Source organism: Sciurus carolinensis, chromosome 2 (assembly GCF_902686445.1).
Source record: "Sciurus carolinensis chromosome 2, mSciCar1.2, whole genome shotgun sequence".
Lineage (NCBI taxonomy): Eukaryota > Metazoa > Chordata > Mammalia > Rodentia > Sciuridae > Sciurus > Sciurus carolinensis.
Genome location: NC_062214.1, coordinates 7,334,360 through 7,360,072, shown reverse-complemented (window position 1 = coordinate 7,360,072; position 25,713 = coordinate 7,334,360). Strand labels below are relative to the sequence as shown.

General features: G+C 47.3%; 1 protein-coding gene across 2 annotated transcripts in view; it reads left to right on the top strand.

Moving 5' to 3' along the window:
* Dok5 (docking protein 5) overlaps positions 1–10,417 on the top strand; it is a 154,427-nt gene extending 144,010 nt beyond the window's left edge. The window contains exons 7-8 of one of the 2 annotated variants that reach the window (XM_047542227.1): positions 3,428–3,548; positions 9,702–10,417. In XM_047542227.1, the coding sequence (XP_047398183.1) occupies positions 3,428–3,548; positions 9,702–9,769 (189 nt within the window). In that variant the 3' untranslated portion in view covers positions 9,770–10,417. The remainder of the gene's footprint in view (positions 1–3,427; positions 3,549–9,701) is intronic. The other variant, XM_047542228.1, reaches the window with a different exon arrangement.
* The last annotated feature ends 15,296 nt before the right edge of the window (positions 10,418–25,713 follow it).

Here is a 25,713-nt window from a genome sequence, read left to right as displayed (position 1 = left end):
ACAGGCTATGAGATATTTGCTGGGAGCACCCGGTCCCCTTAAGGGAGGAGAAGGAGGTCTGAGGGAACTCTCTGGGGACATGATTACGAGTCCTGGTGGGAGGTGAGACGTGATGGGCCCTCTCAGGCTTGGGGGCAGAAGAGCCCCTGGGAGGGTGGGGCAGCTGAATGAGTGGAGCAGGCCAGGTGAGGTCACAGCGCCCCCTCTGAGAAGCTGGGCTGTTCTACAGGGGACACTGGGTTTCTTGGCTAATTAACTCAAGAGACTGGCCTGTTTGGGCCCCAGCTTCTTCCAACTCCAGTGTTTCGTGAAACTGTTCAGTCGACCCGCAGAAGAAAGAAAACAGATGATTTATGGTTTTGTCTTTTAGCCTTTAAATACAGTTTGAGGGCATGTGTTTGCCAGAATACGCGGGGCAGGGGTGCTGGTCGGTTACAGGGTACCGTTTGTTCCTGAGCCGCGCCATTTCTGTGCCCCATGGAGCTTAGAGCCTTTGATAAGTTGGGGAGAGGTTCACTGTGATGCAGAAGGTGTGCGAGGCTGTAAGGGACTTTTTCCTGAGCAGCTGTGCAACTGTCACCTTCATCTGGACAGGAAAATGCCCTTCAGAAGCTGCTTCACAGGCCGGGCCTGTCCAGCTGCAGTTTCGGAAGAGGAGGGACTAGCTGAGCACGCTCCGTGGCCCTGCACCATCGGGCCATGTGCCCACCTGCCCAGAGGAGGCCTCCCTCCTCCCCCACCACCTGGGCCTCCTTAAACCAGCACTTCCCACAAGCGTCACCCGCAGCCTCCTGGGGCTGTCCGAGCTGTCCTCCAGAGGAACAGCGACTCTGTGAATGGGCTCACATTTCAAGTAACCTTCCCTCAGCCTGACTTTCCCCACAATTTTGTGAATGAGAGATGTTTCTGGAACGTCGTTGTCACATAATGGCAAAAATCCCTACATTTTATGATTCTATGGTTCGGGGTAATTTTTGTTTTTTAATGTGAAAGTATTATGCCTATGTTAAAAAAAAAAAGCTATTTGGAAGTGTGTGCTTTGTTTTTTAAAAGGAGGAAGCCTACTTTCCAGATACCCTATGTTGACGCTTCCACAGATAGTTTGAGTGACGTGAGCATTCGGGAACACGGGGAAACTTCCCTGCTAGTCTGTTGCCAAGTGACATCCTGCGGCTTCTCACGCTTAGAGAATTAGTCAGACATTTTTGCAGTGTTGAATGGGAAGGCTTTTCTTGTCATTTTCCTCTGGGGACAATTAGAATGCTCCTTTCATAGAATTAGATATTCCTTAGAAAGGTCGAGGGGGAAACAGCCAGGCTTTGCACTGTTCCCTATAAGTCACGGCCTTGGTCCCATTTCATTTGCGCTCCTAAAAATACAGTCTGATCATGCAGGGCCCCCTCCGTGGTTTTACAGTAAGTAAGTAGTGAATAATTTGAAGTGACTGCTATTCCCCAAGTGTTAGCCTTATATTAAGAATTTTATTATATTAAATATAATCGTTTTATGTTTAGAAAATCAAATAATCAGTATCTCTAAATTCAGTTTCTCCTCCCTGTATTTCTGGCAATCCATGTAAATGAGATGGAACGTCACCAGATGTCACTGATAACTGTTGGTTCTTTTTCTTTTCTTTTTTGGAGATGTTTACATGTTCAGAAGGAGCCTCTGAACTTCTCTACTGGCTTAGAACTTAGCTTTTGTGCCTTTTGATTTAAGAGTGCATATTTAGGAAAAGCGTCCGTGACACCGAGTGCTTTGCAGTTCCGCTTAGAGACACGATTCCGTAATGGATATTAAGATGGGACCAGGAGTATCGTCCTGCAAACCTAAGTGCAACAGGTAGAAATGAAGTGGACTTTTGAGTGACAGTTGTCATCTTATTCAAGTTGAGTTTCCTTGAGCTGGTTCTGGTCTCCAGGGCATGAGCCCCGGGTCAGCTTGGCTTTACGGGGTGGACGTGCAGATGTTGTGCCTCACACTCCGAGGCCGAAAATAGGTAGAGGGGGAATCTTAAGTGGAACCGATTGCTGTTGAACGGCAGCAGCATCTCCTTTTTTTCTCCTGTACCTGCCTGTGCTCAGCAAGGTGAAGCGGGTGCCATTGCACCCTACTCTCCTGCGTCCCGCTGGGTCTAGTGCCACCGCCCGTCATAGGAGCAACTGCAAAGGCGTGGACTAGGGTGGGGTCTGCGCTGACTCTGCTTCCTTCACGGTGCCCTGTATGTTTCCTCCTCGGTGTAAAGTCCACACCTCCAGGTAAAACAGGTGCCAGCCAGCCAGTGTGTACCGGCTGATCACCAGGTCTTGACTGAGGCACACTTAAGTTACCTCTTGTTGCCACGGATTGAAAACCACGCCCCAGGGAGCACCCTGCACAAACCTGCATATTTGAGTGAAAAAAAAAAAAAAAAAGAATTAAAGACTGTGTGGATCCAGGAAATCCAACTTTGTGAATAACCACTTCCTGTGCAATGGCATGATTAGACTGTGTTGTGGCTTGTCTGGGACCGGGGCTTTGGGGAGAGGGGCTGCAGGCTGCTGCCCATCCCCTGCCCATTCTTTTTGCATGCCTGTCCCGATGACTTTCTCCCTTTTCTACCCATCCCACTAGGCCACCTGCCCTGGGTGGTCACCTCTCCGTGTGCGGAGAGGCCTCTGGCTACTCCTGGAGATCCCGGGGCTGGTGCCACCCTCTCTTTTTCTTCCCTCAGTGTCTGAAGAGTGACCAGCTGAGACAAGGAACCTGGTCAAGCAGACAGGGTTTTTTCTGATACTAGAGGTTGAGCAGCCAAGTCAAACCAAATTAAACTGAAAGGGAGTAACGGGGGTCACGTAATGAGAGGTCTGGGATGGCCTCTGGTTCCGGCAGGATCTGGTCTCCCTGGAGCCGGCCAGGACCTCCTGCTCCTGTGCTTGGCCGTCTCCTGAGTGGCTTCCATTCTCTCTCACTTTCTCCCATCATTGTTCCTTTCCTACCTCTAAGCAAAAGCCCATTCAGCAAGTATTTCTAGTTCACCCACCATGGGCCAGGAAATATCTCGAAATATCCTTGATCCTCGGGAGGGAACAGCGGACAAAATGGACATAAGCCATTAGCTCCCTCTGCTGGGTGTCTCCTCCATAAACGTTCTCATATATGCCTCGGGGGACTACGTCTTGCTGACCTGACAGGGTCACTGGCCCAGCCCTGGAACTGTGGTGAGCTCAGCCCACCAGGACCCCAGGCACTGAGCTGAATTGGAGGGAAGTTCCTCAGGAATAGCCCTGTGGCCAGCAGGGTGACGGGTGGACGCCTCTGGGCAGGCAAGGACAGTAGCTGTCCACCACCACCAGTCACCCGCGGCCAGGCGGCTCTGCGGCCCTCCCGAGGCCTGGCCCCTTCCGCCTCAGCCCGGCTGACGCACCACTCTCGGCTCTGCCCACAGCTCCAGATGAAGATGAGCGAGCGGGCGTCCTCCCTGAGCACCATGGTGCCCCTGCCTCGCAGCGCCTACTGGCAGCACATCACGCGGCAGCGCAGCACCGGCCAGCTCTACCGCCTGCAGGGTAAGTGTGGGCCCCGTTAGGGGCCAGGCCTGGCAGCGCGTGGGCCCAGCCCAGCTCACCCTGCGGCAGCCACACTGGGAGACCCCCCCGCCCCGTCAAGGCCTGGACACACGAATGGGCACTTCATCTTTCCGAAGCCTGGCCCTCAGTAGCTGCATGCATCAGGCTCCGGGGCCCTGAGCCTCAGAGATTCCAGATCTCAAGTTGTGGATGTGGCTGAGCAGCCCGCCCTTTGAACCCATCCCTACAGAGCCTGGGCAAGGCAGGCAAGGCTTCGAGAAGTAAGGCAGAAGACTAAGGAGAGGCAGCATTAGCATTGCTCAGGAACTTCCTAGGAATGCAAACAATCGGAGCTCTGAGGCTGGACCCAGCCAGCGCTGCTTGCACAAGCCCTCCGGGTGCTTCCCCTGAGTGTTGTAGGACCCTTGACGAGATCAGGGAGGGAGCCATAGCTGTATGACTGAAGCAAATCCTAATGAACCGCCTTCCAGAAAAGTGGCCTCTGGAATTGGGTACAGACCTGTGTGTTGAGGGAAAACAGAACAATGAAACATTCTGTTTAAACCTTTTCTTATTCTTTTAAACTTTTTATATTTTATAGTAAAAAGAACATCTCATGCATATCTAATGTATGAGCAAAGCAACCAATGTGGGGGTCCTTGCTGAAGAACTTGGCACTAACAGGGTGCAAGATCCCAAACTTAAAAAGCATGCACAGGGCCACACCCTGTCTACATGCAGAAATTCACCACAGAGGAGAAGGCAGGAACGAGTGGATGACCACGAGGCTATGTTCCTGGTCAGCTATGCTCGCTCTGCCCGGTCACCCCAGCCCTTCCTGTGGGTCATCTCTCCCCTGGACAGCTTTTCCTCTCCACGCCCCAGTTAACTCTTGCTCATCTCCGGTCTCGCCGGTGGTGCCCCCTCTACTTCGCTCTCTCTCCTGTGCACGCCTCTGATGAGGGGCATCCTGAGATGCAGGCAGTGCCCTCATCAGAGTCTGCATTGCACATTTCTTCACGTGGCCACTTGACTTGCACAGAGACACCCAGGCCGGCAGGAGGGCAAGTCTGGTTTTATCCTTGCCACCTCATTCCCTGGCCTTGCAGGAACTAGCCGCCCTCCCCAGCATTTGCTGGAAGATGCTATAAGGTGAAGGACGCAAAGAGGAATCTGCATTTCTGTCTTTATGACGCCACGCTCCAGTCACCAGCAGGGGGCGCAAGTGTACAGGTGCTGCAGAAGTCGATCCTGAGTAGCTCAGCGATGGCTAAATTGACATGTAAATGACAAATAGGCTTGGCCTCCAGGACCTATCTGCAGAGGGGGATTGGGTCAAATTATGGCAACTTCAGAGGTTTTGCAAGATTCAATTTACATCATCATACTTTTGTCATATGCTTGCCACTGAGACTATTACTTAATTTTATTCTGTCTCTTCTATTTAAACATATTTACTTATGTTTAAAAAGTGTACTTTACTGCCTTTTTACTGTTAGAATCACTGGTTATGCTTTTCTAATAGTGAGGTAAATAATAATTTTGCTGTTCACAGTCTACCTAAAATTATCCTGTTGGTTAAAGGGTGGTCAGTCATTTACACAACAAGTAATGAGAAAGTTAGTGTATTTTTGTATCCGTACCACCTCCCTTCCCTTTTCTCTCCTTGTCTGCCTGTCCCCTTAAGTCATGAAATTGGGAAACGTTACTGACATGGTGGCCCTGTGTGTGTCACGATGAAGACATAATTTTCTTGTTTTGCTGATGTTTATGGGTTGCAGTTCCTCTGCCCAAGTCACCTACCTTTTGGGGTTCCATGCTGATGTTTCTTGGTAGCTGGAGGCCAATATTTAGAAATCATACAGACCCTGATAGGAGAATCTATCAAACTGGTTTGAGAAAAAGAAAATGCTAATTTCATCCTCAAATTTTATCCTAGAGTGCCACCTGCTGATCTGTTTTGGAATTATTTATCACTCTGGGGGAGAGGTTTCAACCAGCACCACATACATGAAGACATTTAATTTACCTTCCTTGTTTCTTCCACTCCACTTTACAATTTTCAGATAAAAATCCTCCTGTATGGTAGACAGATACAAAAATAAATATTTGAAGGATATTTAGCATAAAAATGGGAAGAAATTTACGAGAGAGAAGTCTTTGGTCAATTTTTGTTCAATGTCCCATCCACAGGATTCTTTTAGAAATGCATTAGGTAGCTGGGGTTGTGGCTCAGTGGTAGAGAGCTTGCCAAGTATATGTGAGGTACTGGGTTTGATTCTCAGCACATATAAAAATAAATAAATAAAATAAACAACTTAAAAAAGGAAAAAAAAAAAAAAAGAAATGCATTAGGTAAAACAGGAAGAGTAGGGTTTTCCAAATGTGCTCTGTTCAGGGATGGTCCTGGAAGGTAACCCTCTCCCACTTCCCAAAGAAAAGTACTGTGGTCAAATTTGGGGGGAAATGCTACATGTTAAATTCTCCCCTTGGAAGTTCAGAACACAAACGGGTGTTTTCAAGCCTCTGAGATAAACTGCAAGAATCTGTTTGATGTTGTTTAAACCGAAACTCTACAAATTTATTTGAACACAAAGCTTCTTTTCATTTTTTAAAAATGTAAACACAAGTTAATATACTTTCTGTGAAGTACTGAAATCCCAGGGAGGCAAACCACAGTCAGCGAGTGTATCTTAAAAAGCTGCTCTTTCTGAGGACACACTGTGAACAGGGCTTGGCATAGGCACCTAACACCGGTGGTCTTATTTAGATCTCAAAACAGCTTCCTGAGAGAGTAATTTATTCTCACCACTAATAACCTGAGAATTTGAAGGGCCAGCAATATGCCCAGGTTCACCTGTCTAGCAGGGAGTTTAGGTTTAAGGTTTTGGTCTCTGTTCGTCAGACCATCCACACACCGGTTTGCAGGGTAGAGGTTTACTGGCATCTCCCTTATGCTGTGTACCGTGCTAGATTGCACGTGTCCACAGGGCTGCTGGACCTTCTAGTCATTGAAGAGCCACGGGCAACCTAAGCCAGTATTTAATTTCCAATCTGATACATGTAATAGTGGCAAAGAAAAAATTTATAAATTTAAAAATTTCTTTATAGAGTAAAAGTGTTTATAGAAAGTGAGTCCCAGTTGTTGGTTTGGGAGAAACAATGACAAGCAGGCTTTAGATGGGTAGCCTTTGAAAGCCCAGCCCTTATGCCAAGACCTTAAGTCTAGAAGAGACAGTCAAGGAAAAGCCTTCTCCACGGAGAGATCACAAGTGCAAAGGCCCTGGGGATGTTCAGAGAGCAGAGGGGAAGCAGTGCGGCTGGTGGTACAGTGCGGGAGGGGACAGCGGGGGTGAAGGCTGCTCGTGCTGAGCGCGGAAGCTCAGGAGGGTCCTGGGCAGGGTGGTGTCAGCTTCACTCCTAAGGTAAGGGACCCACAGAGAACAAGAGGAAGTGGGAGCGCAGCCCGCGGCCACTGCACATAGGCAGGGAGGATACAGCTCTAGCGCAGGATCCTTCCCACATCCTCTCCACCTTCTCCAACTTTCCACCTAGGAATCTTTTCCCTTAGGCCACAGACACTCCAGTGCCCCTGTAACTTCAGAGCCCTTCCTCCGCAGTTGTCTTAGGAGACGGCATCACCCGTTTCAAAACTAAACCACGAAGAAATTGGCACCCCTGCCACTTATCAGACGGGAAATCCAAGAGTGTGGCGCCACCTGTGTGTCTCTCCACCAGCGTCTTCCACGTGGCCTTATTTGGTTGTCCAGAGTTGGCAAGGCAGCACTGTCCTCTCCATTTCAGTAAATGAAGAGATGCAAGTACTGGCTCAAGTTCATGAGGCTTGTGGATGGAAGGATTGGCCTTGGATCTCTGGTGTTACTAGTCCAGGGCAATTTTTCTTGGCATGGTCTTACTCGTGGGAGAAAATCCTGCATGGATTCAAAGTCATGCACCCTGAGATCACAGTGTCTCCGAAGGATGGGTTCCAGCCCACTTGCACATTTATTTTGAGGATGATAGACTCTTGGAGCAAGTGGCTGCTTTGCAGAAGTTAGTGCTGTTTGTGAATATGAATTCTAACACCCTCATGCACCTTGTACATACAGCAGTCAAGAGGGAAGCAGGAGGGTAGGGCCTGAGTCACGGGAAAGGACAATAGTAAGCCAGGGTCTCGGAGGCATGTGCTGAGTCCAGGCAAGACAGAGAGAGAGAGTGGGATGGGGCAGTAGGGGGAGGCAGGTCCATGGTGTACCGGGGAAGGGCACAGGCCTCCTTTGGGAAGGCAGTCTGCAGCCTCCTCTGGTCGGTTCTGCTCTGTCTGGCAGAATGTAGGGCCAGTAGTGCCTTCTAGTTTTCCAAGAGAACCTGGAAACTGGCACCTTCATGGGGACTTTGTGGTCATTTAAATATTGGCAGCACTTTCACTTGTGGGAGTCTGGGTCTGTAGAGGCCAGAGAATGTGGCCTCCAGCCAGTATCAGCTTGTGACCCTGTGTGACCTGCCAGTGTGGGTGGAGGAGAGTCCTTCAGTCCATCTCCTGTCCTTAAGCTAAACACAGCTTTCACACGAAGCCAGGAAGACTGTTAGCCATCATGCTGGAAGCTGGTGTGTGTTTTCCTTTTGACTTGCCCCCAAGTGGATGCCACCAGTCACTCTCTCGGCTGAAGGTACAACCAAGGGCCTTGCATTTGACCCAAGATGTGGATTTGGCATTGACCCTGTCTGCTGGCTGCTCCCGCAGGACATCATCACACTGTGATAGTTCACACCTGGTTGTTGACTTCTAGTACTCTCCCCCATTAATATGGTTGTGTGTGCTGGGAAGAGAACAGAATATGTTCCAAATAGAAGTGAGTTCTGGTCACGTGGGGTGCTGCGAGGTTGGTCACTGTTAATAGGCACAGTGACTGTATGGCTGGATGTGTCATTTGCTCTTGGTCAGATTTGAGATCTGAACCCATGGTTTCCTTGGGGTCTCCTTTTGTTTTGCTATTGTGGTCAGAGTTGCTATGGAGGACTTTAAAGCTCATGGAGTCCCTTGTGGTTCTTTGATCCTCAGTAGTACTATCTGGAGAATAAAGCCCATATTTCCCCTCATTCTGTAAAAGTGGAAAGTGAGTCAGAAGGCATGTCTGTCTGTGCCTACCTCATGAGTCTGGTGGGAAGGTCAGAGGGGCACCCAGACAGGTCTGACCACAGTCACGGCTGTTTCCAATAACATAAAATAACAATGTAGGGCTTGAGGGCCACAGGTGGCCATAAACCCGCTTGCTTGGTTCAGTGCTTAAACAACCCTGTTTTAAAGGTGTAGATAGGCAGATGAGCTTCCTTGACCCAACCCTGCCTCATTGTGCCCCGTGCTTACTTGCTCCTGGTATTTGGTTACCAGGCTTCATGGCAGATTTGGGTCTCCATCCATCTGGTTCTAAGAGTGCTATCTAGCAGTGTGAATTCCTCCGGTTCTGGCAACCCCCGGCCAGCAGGTGGCAGGAGAACCTCTTGGTTTAGAACATGAAGGGCTCCTATCTGCAGGGATTCAGCAAACCAGGCCTGTGGTTCCATCCAGTCCACTGTTTTCCTCAATAAAGTTTTATTGGCACATGTCTGCTCATTAACCACCTGTCAACAATGGCTGACTGGACCTTTACAGAAAAAGTGTGTCAACTACACTGTTATGTCACACAGTGGCTAATTTTTCTTGATTTAGGCTTTGCTTGGCTTGGGACCTATACTAGAAATCAAAAAGGGATAAATAGATTTTAAGAGATCTTCCTTTAAATTTATAAGAAGATATAAGCAAAAGTTTTAGCAAAATATCCTTAATTTTTCTTGGGTTTCCAAAGAATTTCCATAGTCTTGTGTTTCTTTTACCCCCGCTGAACACCCTGGGTATAGAGGTTGCTGTAGATGAAAAATTAAACAGGAAGTTAACTTCCGATGGACTGAACATAACCCGGTGCATAGTCTACATGCAAATGATATGCTAATCATGCAGTCCTGTGACTTATTTGCATATCACAAGCAGCCTTAGAAAGAATCCCATGTCATGAGTGTGTTACTTATTTTTGTAGGAAATAGAAACATGTTAGTAACTAATTTGTTCCTGGGCTTTCCTGAAACATAACTGTTGCTTTTCCTTTCTTTTTGGAGAAGATGTTTCCAGCCCTCTGAAGCTTCACCGGACAGAGACTTTTCCCGCCTACCGGTCTGAGCACTGACGGTAGCTGCCGAGAATTGTCGCACTGGCGACGTGTGAGCCACAGATCCAGGCGGGAGGCCACAGAATGGCCGCAAGGGCAGCCACAAGGAAGGAAAGAAGCTGGGCGTCCTGGCTCATTGAGTGGTCACGGGAAACTCTGCAATACAATATATATTTTTTCTTTTTCCTTTTCTTTTCCTTTATAAAAAAGTCTTAGCCTGAGTGAAACATGCTCTATAGATACCGACTCTCCCCTCCTTCACAGCTGGACAGAACGGAGTCAATGCCACAAAGTGACTTTCTATTGTAGACACCGTGTCCCTTGCACTTCTCTGCCTCTGTCCTTTGTGGTTTGTGTGATTTTCCTTCTGTTTCAATTGTATGGCAGTCAGTATTGACAATAAAATGACTCTTAATTATTTGGTATTTGTTTACACCCTATGCCTCGGTCACTGACACTGTGGTAAACTACTGGAACCATACTGGATTGTATTGCCCATTAGTCAAATCTTATGCTCAGAGCTAGACTTCTGAGAACCCCTTTATTATTGTTTACAATAATTAAGGTTAATAATTAAGGTTACAGTTTCTCTGCTGTCATCCCCCTTTTTCAAGCCTTTATTTTGTTGGAGTACCTTCATAAAACATTTTAAAATAAAAGATCATTCTTCATCCCTATGGTCTTTGGATCCTGGCAACACAATTTTCTCTGTATCTTCAGCACGTCTGATGGGTGTGTGAAAGAAAACTTGCCTTATGGACTATGAGCATGCTCCTGCATTGTGCTTGACATAAATTCAACCATTTGTGTCTTTGTCTACTTACCCATTAAGCTGGTCTGTGCTGAGCATCTGCTAGCACGCTGCAGGAGTCCAGGGGTGCAGAGATGCAAAGACCAGATCCTGGGCCAAGGACCTTGATCCCAGAGGAGTACAGCAGGGAGGTAAAGTTGCAATTACAATGCACAGTGACATCTGCTCAATGGGCCCCCAGTGGCAGTGACTTCTAGAGAGAAGGTCACTCTGCTCTCCAGAGCTGCCAGATGGAATTGAGTCTGTGAGCACCTGAGGTTGGATTCCTTGGAAGCTGCATGAGCCAGCCTGGGTGCTGTGCATCTCATTGCTGCTCTGTTCCAGGAGTGTTGCCAGCTAAAATACAGGGTGCCCAAGTACAGGCAGATTTTGCAGAAATAGTGAATATGGCTTTATAGTGTAAGTATGTCCCCACTATTACATGGGAGAGGATTGCGTTTTTTAAACTTACTTGCATGACCTGTGTTTTTCTTTCCCAAGCCTGGTAACCCTAACCCTCAGCCTGAGGACTGTGCCTTGCCATGTATTTTGTGATTGATGAGTAAATGTGGGGTGAATGGCTAGAGGAATAAGCTCATACCCTTGGGGTAGAGGTCATTGTTTATTGGAGGCAGAGTCACATTGGTTGAATACTTTCTCCATGCCAGGCACTGGGCTAGGCCCTTCCACAAGTATTATTTTCACTGGAAGATAATTTCCTATAGTTTCAGGGAAGTTTTCTTTTGATAAGCCCCAAGAAGGAGTCATAAAAAGGTTCACTGCGATTTCTGCTCCTTCCAAAAGGTGCATTATGTCCCGAAATGGAGTCAGTGATATTGGTTAGATCCCAGTAGATTTGGCATTGATAAATTCCAAGTTTCCTGAGTTCAGTCTCTAGGATCTAAGGTAGCTGGGATTCCAAGGACACCGATAGTCAGGATGTTGTTCTCAGGAGTTGAGAAATATTGGGGAAAGGAGGGTTGGATTCGGTTAGCTGTAATTAATGGATTAGGGCTGTCTGAATGGTTCCCTGCCAGGGGCCTCACAGAACGCATTTGGGATCTCCTCTGGGACGCCTGTAGCTTCCTTTCACATCATTTCCATGGATTCTTCTCCTCCCAAGTGAATTCATTTTCATCTCTTAAAATTGTTTGCCACTTGCAGTTGATAATTCCCTCACCATTCATTTCCCTATGTCTATTGCTTCTTTTCTTTTCCTTCTAAGACTGTCTCATAGGACATTCTCCCCGATTCCCAGGGCCTTGGCAGCCAACAGGGAGATTAAGTTGAAGCAGATAAAGGAAATGGAATTAAAGAAATAATTATAATTTTAATGAAGTCAAAATTGCTGAAGCAAGTCTCAGGCTAATGAGTGGGTAAAGAAATGTTGCTGAATGTAGTTAACTGCAAGGGAGAACCTCTTTCCGAGATACTTAGGAAAAAACACATGGACAGGAGAGAAGAGTTCTGTTAAGTTGTTCAATTTTTTAAATTTATTGACATGCACAATTCTGAGTGTTTCAGTTGTATGTTCTTATTTAATTCCTGCAATGGCTCTGTGAAGTAAGTATAATTGTTATCTGCCTGTGGAGTGTAAGGCTCACTTTTGAGCCCAGGATTTGGATTCCTGAGCCCCCTCTGGAACCCCCTAAGAGAGGCTGCCTCAGGGAAGAGCAGACTCTTTCCACAGAGGGTCCTAGTGTCAATGTGTTAGCCTTTGTGCCCTCTGTGGTCTCAGTTGCCCTCAAGGCAAAGGCAGCCACACACTGCATAGACAGGCAGGCGTGGCTGTTTTGATAAAGCTTTATTCACACACACAATGTTCACACACACAATGGCAGATGGATCACGGTGTCACCTGCTGTATCCGCCCTGGATAGAAAGAACCCTTAATATCATCTTTTGTAAGTTGTAGATCTTCAAGCAGAAACATGAGAAGTTAAACACTTTAATATCTGTCCTTACATCAGGGGAGTAGTGATTTGAAGTGGTTTTAATTTCTGTTTTTCTGAACCTCTGACACAAGTGGTGAGTGTACCAGTGTCAGAGAGGGACAGCTTTCCTTAGCTGCAGTGAACTTGAACATAATTAAAGCCAGATTCCAAGGCACTACTCATGCCTGTACTGCCAGGAACCTGGAGTCTGCAGGTTAAACTACAGAATCCTTTGTGAACAGGGTTGATGTTTCAATTATGTGTGGGAAAGCGGCCTTGGGAGTCATATCGGAAGGTGAGGTGGGAGACAGGAATGTTTCATCTTCCTTGGGCGCACACTTAGCCCAGAGAAGACTTGTCTCCCCAGCTGAAGGCAGAAGAATGCAGCAGCTCTTTACCTGGTATCTTCAGTAGGACTGCGTGTGTCTGAAATATTTCACGTGCAGTACTCTTGCACACTGCCCAGGCCTGGTGTGCAGAGCTTCAGGGCTGGGCTTCATCCCTCGACTCAGAGGGCTTCTGCCGATTGCTCAGGAAGCAAACAACTAAAAGGAACTTATATTTCTAGAAAGGGGTATTTTACTATTTCTTTGTGGGATACTCTACTTTTGGGGGCAAATACTATACCTACTCTTAGTCCTACATCTACGTCCCCTTTCAGATTTCCATTATGGCAGCAAACTTGATTGTTCCCTTTCATATTGAGGTTTCAGGTTCTGTGGGTTAATATTGAACAAGGTGTGAAAGTTCACCCTTGGTCGAAATCAACACCATCTCCTTGGATTGATCTACTGTGATTGAATTCAGCCGAGGCAGAACCGCCCGATAATCATTAGCCCACTTCTGTGCTAAATAAGGTGCCATCGTCTCCGATCTGCTCCCTAAGCTAGCAGTTCTTAAATATTGGCAAAAGACACTCGATAGATGAGGTGGAGCCCGTGAAGCTACGGTCTTCTGTCAGCATCTCCAGGTAATTCCAGCACAGGCGGTAAATGGTAAAAAGTTCCATTTTAGGAACCCTTGAAGTGACATGGAGAAGTAGGGAGTGCCCAGAGGTTAGAGAAGGCGCCTGGAGGAAATCAGCAGGGTTTTCCACGCAGGACACCTGTGGGAAGCCACAGGCAGAGCTGAGCAGGAGGCCTGGTTCCGAGGCTTCCAGTGGGGACACACAGGAACACACAGGTGCAAGGTGACCCCATGTGTGGTCTGCACACAGGAAGGGGAGATGTGGCGGAGCTCCAGAAGAGGCTCCGCGTGGCTTCCCCAGGCCTCTGCGGTGGCTCGTGTGTTGCTATAACAACTAATAAGGAGACTAGGTTTGACCTTTGTTTCTCTGAGATGCTGAAGGGCAAGGGCTGCCCAACTGCTCTTTTTAATGGGAAAACCAGCCCGGAGCCGCCTGCAGGAGCAGAGTGAAGGCCGCAGAGTGGGGGGTGGGAGAGAGGGGAGCTGGCCGGCCTGCTGGTGGCCAGGCCTGGAGCCGCCCCCGGTCCCGCCTGCCGCCTCCCTCCAGGTCTTCCATCCTTACCTCCAGGGCTTCCTTTCCTCTGGCGCTTGGTGGTGCTGCCTTCCCTCCGCTACAGAAGGTGGATGTGGCTTGGGTGGGTTTAGAGAGATGGCGGGTGGGTATGTTCACTTTGAGTTTCGACGCGACTTTACTGCTCTGTGTTTCTATGGCTTGTTTGCATTTGCTCCTTTACATCGGAAGCCCTAAAAGACCAAGGACCGAACAAAGGGTTTCATCCTTTGTTCCTGTTTTCAATAGTTACCCTCTGTAGGCTCAACTCCATAGAGGACACCTGAGGGACACAGGCAAGTCCTATACAGTGTCTGCAAACTCTAGCCCCAGGGTCAGAGGTGACCTGCTCTCTGCTTCTGTAGATAAAGTTTTATTGGCACACAGTCGTGTCTGTCTGGGCCAGTCGTGCCTCTGGCTGCTTTCCTGCTGCAGCAGCAGAGGTAGAACACCTTGGCAGAAGGGTGTGGCAGAGGGGAGCAGCTCAGGACGTGGCAATCAGGAAGCAGAGAGCTCTGCTCCTCGGGGACAAAATTTAAACCCCAAAGGGAAGCTCCCAGTGACTACCCCTCCAGCCCCACCCTTCGTGCCTTCTGCTACCACCCAGTTAACAGATATCAGTGCATTAATCCACTGAGGCGGTTACGATCCTCATCATCTAATCATTTCACCTTGGAAACTTCTTGCATCGTCTCACACTTGAGCTTTTAGGAGACATCGCGTATCTAAACCACAACAGACTCCGTCCTCCAGAACCAGCTGACCATCTAGGCTCTAGGCTACTGCACACATCTTTCCAGGAGTATGACCTGAGAAATCAAGGTCCTCCCAGGAAACAGGAGGAACATCCTTATTTTCTCTCCGTCTTTCCAAAGGACACCTGTTGAGACTTCATGTTAAACACTAGGTATTGAAAGGCCCTCCCTGAGGTCCCCAAGACAGATGAGCTGCCAGTTAGATGCTTCAGAGTCCTCTGAACTTTAAAAGTGGGACACACTCATAACTGTTGGTAACATTTTCTGCGGCTACTGCCTTCTCTGCTTCCCAGTGCCTGTGAGCTGTGTGAGGACAGAGACCACCCTATTTAGTTTAGCTTTGTCTCTCCAGCACCAAACAAACCACCCGGTTAACCTTGTAGTGCTCTATTAATACTCATTTCACAAGTAAATGGAAAGTGAGAGCAGTGAGTGCACCATCCAGTCATGGCATAAGGCAATGGAGATTCTGCCTCACATGAGGGGTAGAGTAAGTGCTAGGTGTCAGTAACCTGAAAGGCCAACTCACCTGCCTTTCTGAAACTCCTCATGTGCTGTGGGTAACATCTGACACCATCCCTGGTAGGTGGCTGCCTTTCCCACCCCTGATTTTTTGCTGTAGAATCTGAAGTACTGAGACTTGAAGTAACTCGACTGCAGGGTTTGGAGCCAGTATGTATATCCAGGACAGTCTGACCAAATACATTCTTCTACACGTTTGGGTCCCAAACTGTGTGTCAGGGTACCCCAGGGTGTCACATTGAGCTTGCACAAGTGCTATGGAACATGCAAACATTTTACAGGAACCTGTGAGACTCCACATCTGTAGGACCATCAGGAACCACTAGCTTAGGGCAGTTCAGCTTCAACATGAAAGCACACCATGATGTCACTTTTTTGTGAGTTTGGGGCAATTACTTTGATAAAAAGCAAATACGGTAGGAAATGAGAATGGTGGTGTCCAATCTGATTCCTAGGTTCTAGGGGTTGAAACAGACTGAATTTGGAGGGTCCCTCTGAAATTCAGAACAACTTCCTCATGCTGAGAATGGAAACTGGAGGGCTGCCCCCAAGGCTGGAGGAAGCTGGGAATGGAAGGTGCTCCCCTCTCCCGCCGGGTACACAGGCGAACGAAGCCTACACAGCCACAGCTCAGTGGTGCCTTTGGGCCCCTTTGCTGCCTCTTCACAGCCTCGTCTCCTCTAAAAGCTCTGCTCGCCTTCAGAGACTTTGAGGATGGAACTTTTTAAAACAATAAGTTTCTTCTATCTTCCTTCAAAGCTGGCTTTGAGTAAAACCTGTTTTCCTACCAATTTGACTCTGAGCAACAAGCAAAGTAGCCTAGCTCCTGCGTCCAGTACTGGTGTCACCTGACAGCAGTTTTGGCGAGTCAGCCAGGAGCAACTATCTCGCCCTTGAGCAAGAGGGCCCAAGCCAGCAGCGCTCTCTGAGGAGGAGGCAACTAAGGTGCTTGTGACTAATCAAACCTGCAGGGATTGGTCAGGGAAAGTTCCCACAGTATCTGGAGATAGTTAAAAACCAGGAGACTTGTCCCTTTCCTTCCTATTATAGCCTTGACTTCTTAAAACTGGCTGTACCAGTAAGGCTGATGTGAAATGGTATCAGCCCCAACAGACACATAAATCCCATTAGCAAATAACTGTGGTTACTTAAGAGTGAAAAATAATTATTTTCTTTGATATAGGCATATTTTTAATGGCTATCAATTTGTTAAGACATCAATACTCACCAAATTGTTTGGACCTACCAACTAACTAATTGGAACCTGTAGCTATTTCCTTTGACCTAAAAATTCTGAGTAGGATTTCTGTGATCCTAAGTGCACAGTGAGCAGAGAATGTGGGCGAACTCCTGCTCCACATTAGTCCTGCTTTGCAACTGTCCTTAGCTGTAGGCTCTGTGGCTTCAGCTCTGAGTGTTTAATGCACACAGCATGGCTGGCTTCAGGAGTGTGCATCCTGGGCAGCTGCATAGCACTCCATGTTTAAAAGACTCAGGTTCTTTATCTAAAGCTCTGCTGTACCTTGAAATTCTTGCTTCATTTTTGAACTTGCTTTAAAATCTGATGGGCCAATGGAGTGGCGTGTGAGCCGAAGATGTCCCCACAAAGTGACTATTTGCTCACTGTTCCTGGCAGCCTTATTGGCACGTAGCACTCATGCTACCCACTGAGCATAAAGTCAGATACGTTCAGTGAGATGCAAAGCGAGTACAAGGTAAGCGTGTCACACCTTCCCCTGAGTAAGAGGGCCCCTGATGGCTCCATGAGGCTGGCCCCCTGGCCCAGAAGTTGCTTTAAATGTGGAAAGAGCACAGTGATGCTCTCAGAATCGTGCCCAAGCGCGAAGCCTGCTGCATGCGGCATGCTACCTCGCTCAGAGGGAAGGCGAGGCAGAGCCTCGGCAGCTCCTCTGGCCCTCAGGCCTTGATCCTCAGCTGGCTGTCAGGAGAATGGGCACCAATCATGAAGTGAAATACACACAGCTGGGACTGATTGTCTCCTGCAGCATTTCTGCTGTTTGGGGTAAAACAAAATACAGGTGCACGTGTGAGCCATCAAGTGTGGGTGGGGTAATTTTGCATTTTAATTTTGCATCTATTGGCATTTTAAATGGACGGCGTACAACATAAAGGCAAATGGTAAATTCTCGTGTGTAAGTTAAGATTTTACTTTATCTTTATTTTCGATGGTTGAATAGCACATGGAAAACAAAATACCAAGTGTTGGAAATACTGGGTGCTTGAAGGAGTCACACCTGCGCCCAGGAGCAGCTCGGCAGGGCAAGCTGTACTTCTGCAGAAGGCCGGCTGTATTTGGTGGGCAGTCCACCTGTCTTTATCCTTAATGCAGCACTGTCCCCTGCTCTGATAGGAGCTTGGGGTTACAATCCGTGCAATTGGCTAATTTTTAAATTGGTGTAGGCAAAGGATAGGGCTATCATTAAAATGGCTAAGTTGGCATTTACATCCCGATGAAAGGGAAATGCTGTGTTCTGAAAATGGACCACCACGCTTTGTATTTCTCACACCAGGTTGAGAGAAAAAGGGAGGAAGAGAGGAAAGTACCTTGCACTTTACTTCCTTTAATGACACTCTTGTCCTGCATTTGGAACAAGGAACCCCATCTTCCTTTGACCTGCCCTGGGTGTCACAATTATGTAGCCTGCTCTGTGCAGATTGGTTCCCAAAGGAGAGAGCAGGCCGCCTGGGACAAAGGACTGTGTTGACCTGACTCTCTGTCTTTTGTGCTTCCCCACGTGGCTTCCACCCAGGACCCATGCGGCCTTTTAAGATTTTCATCCAGTCATTTAATGATTGACCCGGTTGAGGACAGAAGCCACAGTTCATATGTTAAGTAGATGCCGGGAGCCAGTCACAGTGAGTGAGCTGAGCTCAATGCTGAGTTCTTTCCTCATCACTGAATTCCTTTTAGAGTCTCACCTTCGGAACAAAGAGAAAAAGACAAGCATTTGGTTATCAAAGGGAGCCAGCCCCCAAATTTACTTTCCTTTAGCTGTCATGCAAATTTCCAGCCAGAGGCCTAGCAGGATGGCTTTGAAGATAAGGATCACAGAGCCGTGAGGGAGGCTTCAATAGGGCGTCTGATGATCCTGTGATTTACGTGGAGAAGGAAGAAAAGAGCCCAGAACAATAGCAAGAACTCTGCTCTGAAGGCATGAAAGCTGGTGTCTAATTCTGCTGCTGTCTTGCCTGGAGGAAATGTCAGTTGAGAAAGAATGGGTCAGACAGGGCTTGTCCAGGATTTCCCCAAGTGCACCCCAGGAGATACCATTTGAGGTTCCTGGAGTTGGGTGGCGGGGGAATTTGTCCTTTCTGGTAAATGTTGAGTCAAACCGATTTCCCGAGGTGGACTTCTTGGTGCCTCACTTCTGGCAACGACAACGAAGGAAGCAGGCATAGGCTGCAACCTGACCTTAGACAGAGGCTACTGTCAGCTCAGGTAGGTGAGGGCACTGTCCTCACCCTCCAGCACAGCCAGTGGTTAATGGTTTGCATTGTGAGTTGCACCAAATTTCCAGACACTTCCTAATGATAATCCTTAGTGATCAGGCTCAGAAACTGATAGGCCCCAAGCAGGAAGCTCGATGTCGTTTTTGGAGTTCCGACCACGGTGTGGGGAGTGCTCGCTTGGGGCAGATGGGGATGACTCCAGCAGTGACCTCAGCTGAGGCTCTAGCAGTGGAGGAGGACGCCACGGCTAATCATGGAGAGCAGGCCAGTCAAGGTCAGGCATCTGAAGCCTTGCTGGGGAGGGTTGGAGACCTGTGGAACCTGGGAAATCTAGAACCTGCCCCGCAGAGGGAGATTCACTCAAAGGCACACAGGAATGTGGGTCCAAGAGTTGCTAAATCTTCGGGGGTTTTGTTTTTATGTTTTGGATTAATTAAAAACTGGAACTCTGAATGTGTGAAATGTCTCAATTTTTAAGAAATGGGAAATAATTTTAAAAGAATCTTGTACTGCTGAATACCAAGTAGGTCTAAGGATAGAAAAGTTCATGGGTCCAAATCAGCAGGAGGCCTTGCATTCAAACCCCCACATTGAATTGAGTTGCTGGGGCTGGGGGTGCAACTCAGGAGGGGAGCCCTTGCCTAGCATGCTGAGGGCCTGGGTTTCATCCCCAGGTACTGCATACATAAAAAAAATAAATACATGAAAAATGAGTAAACAAATGTGAGTTTCTGTGTGATCATTAATTGTGTATCAACCATCAATGATATTGTCATTGAATAGTTGGAGAAAGGTAGAGCGGCAAAAATGTGATGTGGTGAGTGCATGATTCCCAGAGTAAGAGCAGGGGATTTTTGTTCCATCGGTTTTGCTTTTTGAAATATTTTTTCTTCTTTTCTTCCCTGAGTCACTCAATGATGTTAAAGCTCTGGCCACTTAATTCATCTCCCTTATCTGACAGCGTGGGAATTTTCTCATAGACCTGACAGTGCAGTAAATACCTTCCTCCAGATGTTATTAACTGGCAGGTGTGATAAACTTGACCACATCTTCCTGAAAGGATTGAAAGTTCTGTGACCTTGGTATTTGCATGAAGCTCCTTTAAATTGGTTCTTTTTTCTTATCAACTTTCATATAGAAACCAAACAGTTGTAGTATTACTTTTGTGCTATACTCTTATTTGATATGTAACATCTAACATTTGTCAGAACGTGTAAGATATCTTCAGGTCGCTGCAGCAGATTAGATCAGACGTTTCAGTAATGCAAAGAGTTGTTGAAGCCAAGTGACTGAGAGAGAACTTAAATGCAAACAGAAAATGCAGATTCTTCTTGGTAAGAGAGCCACGTGCTGAGGGTTTAGACTGTGGCCATGGTTGGAATCGTATAGAACTAGGTTTGAAGCGTATCTCTGCAATTTACTAACCGCATAAACTCAAACAAGTAACTTTGTTCATGCCCAGTTTCCTCATCTCTAAATTCACTGAAGCAATTCCTTACTCGGTATGGTTGAGCTGGCTAGGTGAGCCAGTAACTCCAGCAGGTATCTCTCACAGAGAACAGCCTTCAGGAATGCTTATCAGTTTTAGAGCAGTGGTTCATAAAAAGAGAAAAGAATATCTTTTCCTGGTCTGTCCTGAGGTTCATGGCTGAGTCTCCTGTCACAAAAGACAGATTAACAAGAGAAAAGCATACTCATTTATTTGTATGTGATGTGAGAACCTTAAGAAATGAAGACCCCAAAGAAAGAGGTGCATCTGTGCATTTTTAGGAACAGCGGTGCACGAGAGTGCTCTGAGGGCAAGGGTCTGATCTCAGGGTAATGAGCAGGACTTGGCAAGGTGCGTCTGCTCACATTCTTCTTGGTGTCCTTGTGTATCATCTGGATAGGGTAGCACATGTGTCGCGTGAGGGTCTTCAGGGTCAGAGAGTGACGTCCTCATTTCTGCTGCTTTCTCAAATGCCAAGATGCTGTGTGTGGGGTCCTGTGCTCTGAGCTCCATCTGTTATCAATTTTGAGGGCTGGCCATAAAGGCACATGGTTCTTGGCTTCTTAGATGGTTAATCAGAATCAGAATATTTCTATAATATGCAATTCGAATGTTAGGAAATTCCAAATCAAGTAGAATAAAATGCTGGCATTTACTAACCCCATTGTAATTTTCTTTTAAACAATTAGCTTCAGATTTCTATTAACATAGTATCACTCTCTTCTGAAGAGCAGTTTGATGAGTTTTGACAAATGTACAGTCACATCGCCACCACCACAGTCGAGGTCCCAGGATTTAGAGCATTCTCTTGTCTCAAAGTTCCCTCTGACTCTTGGCAATCAACCCCCACCCTTTGGCTCTGAGGAACCATTTACCTGCTTTCCTATCCTACAGCTTTGTCTTTTTTCCAATTCCCTATAATTGGGATCATAAGATATGCAGTGTTTATAAACTGTGGGTGAAAGAAATTCAATGTGTTGCAACCTGGAGTTTTTTAATGAAATAAAACAGAAAATATCAGAGTGAATCACATGTACTCATAATATATGTTGTGAAATTTTTGTTTTAGGTGTATGTGCAAGTCTCAGTATGTGTTCTGAACCACAAGCTACATTTCTTATGTGTCACAAATTTTAAAACAAATATAAAAAATGACCTTAATAAAAGCTGGGCACGGTGATGCATGCCTATAATCCCAGTGATGCAGGAGGCTAAGGCAGGAGGATCACAAGTTCAAAGCCAACCTCAACAATTTAGAGAGCCCTAAGCAAGTCAGTAAGACCCTGTCTCTAAATAAAATATAAAAAAGGGCTGGGGATGTGGCTCAGTGGTTAAGCATGCCTGGGTTCAATCCCTGGTAAAATATAAATAAATAAAAATGACTCTAATAATCCTCCTGGGAGGTGAACTCCAGGACCATCCTTGATGTGTGACTGGACAGCAGGTCCATGAGGCTGGAGAAGGGGCAGAATAGTAATAAAAATATACCGCAACATACCTCACTGCAGGCTGTTACTAGATTATCCAAGTACTAACACGTGAATACGAGGTGCTAAGTGCCCACCTGATGCAGGATGCTGCCGGTCAGGACAGGTGCAAACCCGGGTGTTCTCTGCTCACAGACTGTATGTGAGCATATGAAATCAGGTGGCTTCACGTCTGGCTCAGGATCGAGCCTCTGCTTTCCACCTGTTCCTTCATGACCCTTGATGGTGCCCTCGGCCACCCTGAGGCTCAGACTCCTGCATTGTGAACCGGTGGTCTTGGTTCCTAATTCTCAGAACTTCGTGGGGACTCAGGTAAGGCAGGGTTCACCCCCTCGGGCACTGTGTATGCTCCGGCCAGATTATTCTCTATGGTGGGGGCTATCCTGTGGCCTTAACTCACTAGCTGCCGATAGCACCCTTCTCTGGCCTTGTAAAACTGTCGCCAGTCATTGCCAAATGTCCCCTGGAGGGGGACAAATTGCCCCAGTTGAGAGCCACGAAAATAAGGCATAGACAAACTATCTCTGGCCACAAATCCCTTCTTCCACTCGCATTTATATAATGAAATTTCTCATGCATATCAGGTATGCAGCAGGTTGGGGGCCGGGTCTTCTGCCAAGTAGCAGAAGGACCTCAGCTCATGGAGCCCAGACAGAAAGGCGGCTTGCATCTTGGGAAGTTTTTTTGTTTTTGTTTTTGGTTGTTTTGAGTAGGACTGCTGTGCTTTGCGGCCCTACTGGGCTTCCTCTTAATGCACATCCTTGGGCAAGTTTTTAAACAACCTGTACCTCTGTTTTCTAATTTGGATATTGAGAACAGCAGTCCTCCCTTCCCTTTAGAGTCCTCGTGAGGTCTGAGCAGTGTAGTTTACATCAAGTGTGGAAGACACCACCTGGTCCAGTTATCCCTTGGTAAGGGTGAGTTTTGTTTAACAACAGTGACATGTTCAACAGGCTCTGAGCCGATGCTGCGTAAACACGGTCCCCACTGTGACCAGCTCCTCCTGCTCAGCCCAGGGCTTTCTTGGTTTAGCACTTAGAGCCCCACACCTCGGGAGACCTCTTAGTCCTGAGAAGCTGCTCACCCTGATCATTCTCCAGCAGAGCTGGGAGTATTCCACTGAGTCATTTGGTCCGCAAACGCTGGCTGTGCACTTTTATTACTGAGAATTGTGCTCAGGTGCGAGGGTTCAAGGAGCCTCCACGTCCAGCAGGAGAAGCACCACGAGCTGTGTTTTGGATGACCAGGCCAGGAGCACCCAGTGCATACTCGGCCAGTGTGGCATCTGCAGCAAGGCTTCCATGGAGAAAGCATCCGAGGTCAGAACTGGCCAGCAGATGAGCTGGAGCCCAGGCAAAGCAGGTGTGAAGGGCGCGCCTATTGTTATTAACCTAAAAAAGAGAGTTCCAGGGTCTTGTACTAGGATGTAAGTGATTTATTAACGCAGCCCTCAGGAGTGAGTGCTGCAGATGTGAGCCAGTGGGGAACCAGTTTTGCCTGAGCTTCTCAGCTTGCCCAGGAGCTGACCAGGGCAGAGTGACCTGGATTGGCTCATGATCTCAGACCTGAGCACCCTCCCAGTTTTCTGCTAGGCTGAAAATTGCCTGAAGAATTAGTTATGCATTGGTACTAGAGAAGCATTTTGATTTATGAGATGGCGGTTGTTGAAGCTGTCGGTGTTGATTGCCTATGAGAGATGTCCATTTCCTCCTTAGTAGCAACCCCAGTTTTGTTGGGGGAAGCAATGATTCTAAATAAAATTTCTTTTCCAGAATCTCTGGGGTTTTGTGGGACACAGTTATGGCCAATGAAATATAGACAAGAATTCCCTGCAGAAGGCTTCCCAATAAATCAAGTCCTCAGACTCTCTCATCCATGGCACTTTCCTGGAATGCAGAAGATGCTTGGAGGTGTGGGGGCCATCTTGCTTTCACCAGGAGCAAAGACACTGGGCGAGGATGCCAGAGAGGAAGTTAGAAGGAGCTCGGCTGGGTCCTTTGTGACTCTTCATCAATAGCTGGCCCAATCGCCAAATGCCCTTGTGTGGACTTCTATAAACATTTATCTTTGCTTAAGCCCTTTTAGATTTTCTCTGGTACGTGCAACCGAACATAATTTTAATTGAGCAGGGCAGGGTGGGGGTGTTGATCTCAACGGTGCTTGGTAAAAGTTGTGAGCATCAAAACCTTGCTGACATGGACCTACTATGACCGTCTCTCAGTGTGTGTGTGGTGCTTCTGGTTGATGGAATTTTCACGTGATCTGTCAGGGGTCCCTTCTGCACAAGGCACAGCCGCTGTGGTGCCAGGACCCCAGTCCTCTAAGGGGTTCATGAAAATGCTTTACTCTTTTTAAAAATCAAAAGTAAAGCTCCAACTTGTTTGTCTTCATTCTAACTTAGGCATATAACTTTTAATACCCCATCTTGGAGGAAGGGGCTCACGAAGTCAAAATTATTACAACGTTTGAGCATCTTTATGTAACTCAGATCACCTCCTCCTTCTCCTCCTCTCCAAAGGAGCTGGTCTCATTTCTTCTCTTCCTTTCCCACAGTCTTCCTCTTGTGGACACACACTTGCATTTAGCAGAGGCAGTGGGGAAACTGGACGGGCTTTGGCATCTAGCAGAACTGGGTTTGAGCCCCAACATGACTTCAGACTGTTAGGTTGGAATTTGGGTGAGTGTAGGAGGGAGAGCAACTGAGACGAAGGGTAGCGCGCCAAACGGTGATCAATCAAACAGACAAGAAAACTCCACTGACCCTTAACTCCACCTGTTGACCTTTAACTCCACTGACCCTCAACTCCACTTGTTGAACCTTAACTCCACTATCCTTTAACTCCACCTGCTGACCCTTAACTCCCTTAACTCCACCTGTCACTCAGCAGGACCCCTGCCCATTCCGGCCTATAAAGACCCTGGGCAGTCAGGGCCACATTTCTCTGGCTCCCTACCTGACCTGTACCCCGGGGGGCTGGGAATTTCGTCCGAGAGCCAAATTCCAATAAAGCTTGCTTCGGCTGCTTTTTGCCCGATTTTATTTGGCCGCTAACTGTGCCTGAGCTTACACAGACAAGTTTCTGAATGTCTCCAGGTGTCCATTTTTAGGTAATTGATTGATGGATTGAACAAAAACGTGAATATCCACAGTGTGACAGGTACTTCGTGTTCAGGGGGAAGGTTCTTATGAGGATTATAGGAACTGATACTTGTGCAGCCTGGTGGCTGGCACGTGGGGGGCACTGGATGGGTTGTTTGCCATCAGCCCTGACTTGGCTCCAGGTCTGCTGTCCCTTCTCTCTGACCCTGTGCAACACTGGGTTCCTGAAAGTGGCATTCTGGCAGAGAGCAGACCCTCATCTGCTGCGAAAGAGCCACTCTGCCCAGAATGGAACCAGGGCCAGATCATCTTCCCGCCATCTTGCTGTGCTGTCCCCACCTCCCTCTTCTGATGATTTTGTTCCCTACAACTGTTTACAAAACTCCTTCAAGCACACCAAGCAGAGAGAGTATAGTTTCAGCTAATTCAAAGGCCCATTTAGCCAACCTTCATTGGAAGAAGCTGTCAGAATTTCAGACTTGGTTTATTCTTTAGTTGTGGGGGATGTTTTTCCTTCCTGATTATAGTTCCCTTACCAATCCTGTAAAAAAAACTATTGGTTATTAGAAAAATGTGGATTTCCCCATTATAATAATATACTGTGCCACATCAGAGTGCACTGAGGATTTTGTAGTGTGTTATAAAAGTGCCAAATATAATTTGTATGTAAATATTCTATGGAAAGAGTTGCTTTCATTTTTTTTTTCCTATTGCCTGCAGAAAACTACACCACATGCATTTGACACAAACACAGTGCCAGATCCCGCTGAGATAAAAAAACATCCTCACACAAAGTTGCCGATAGGGGAGATGAAATGTCCCTTGGATCAACTTATTCAGATTCGGTGTAAGAAAAATCAGTGCGTCTTTACTCCAGTAGGCAGAGACTTAGGATTTC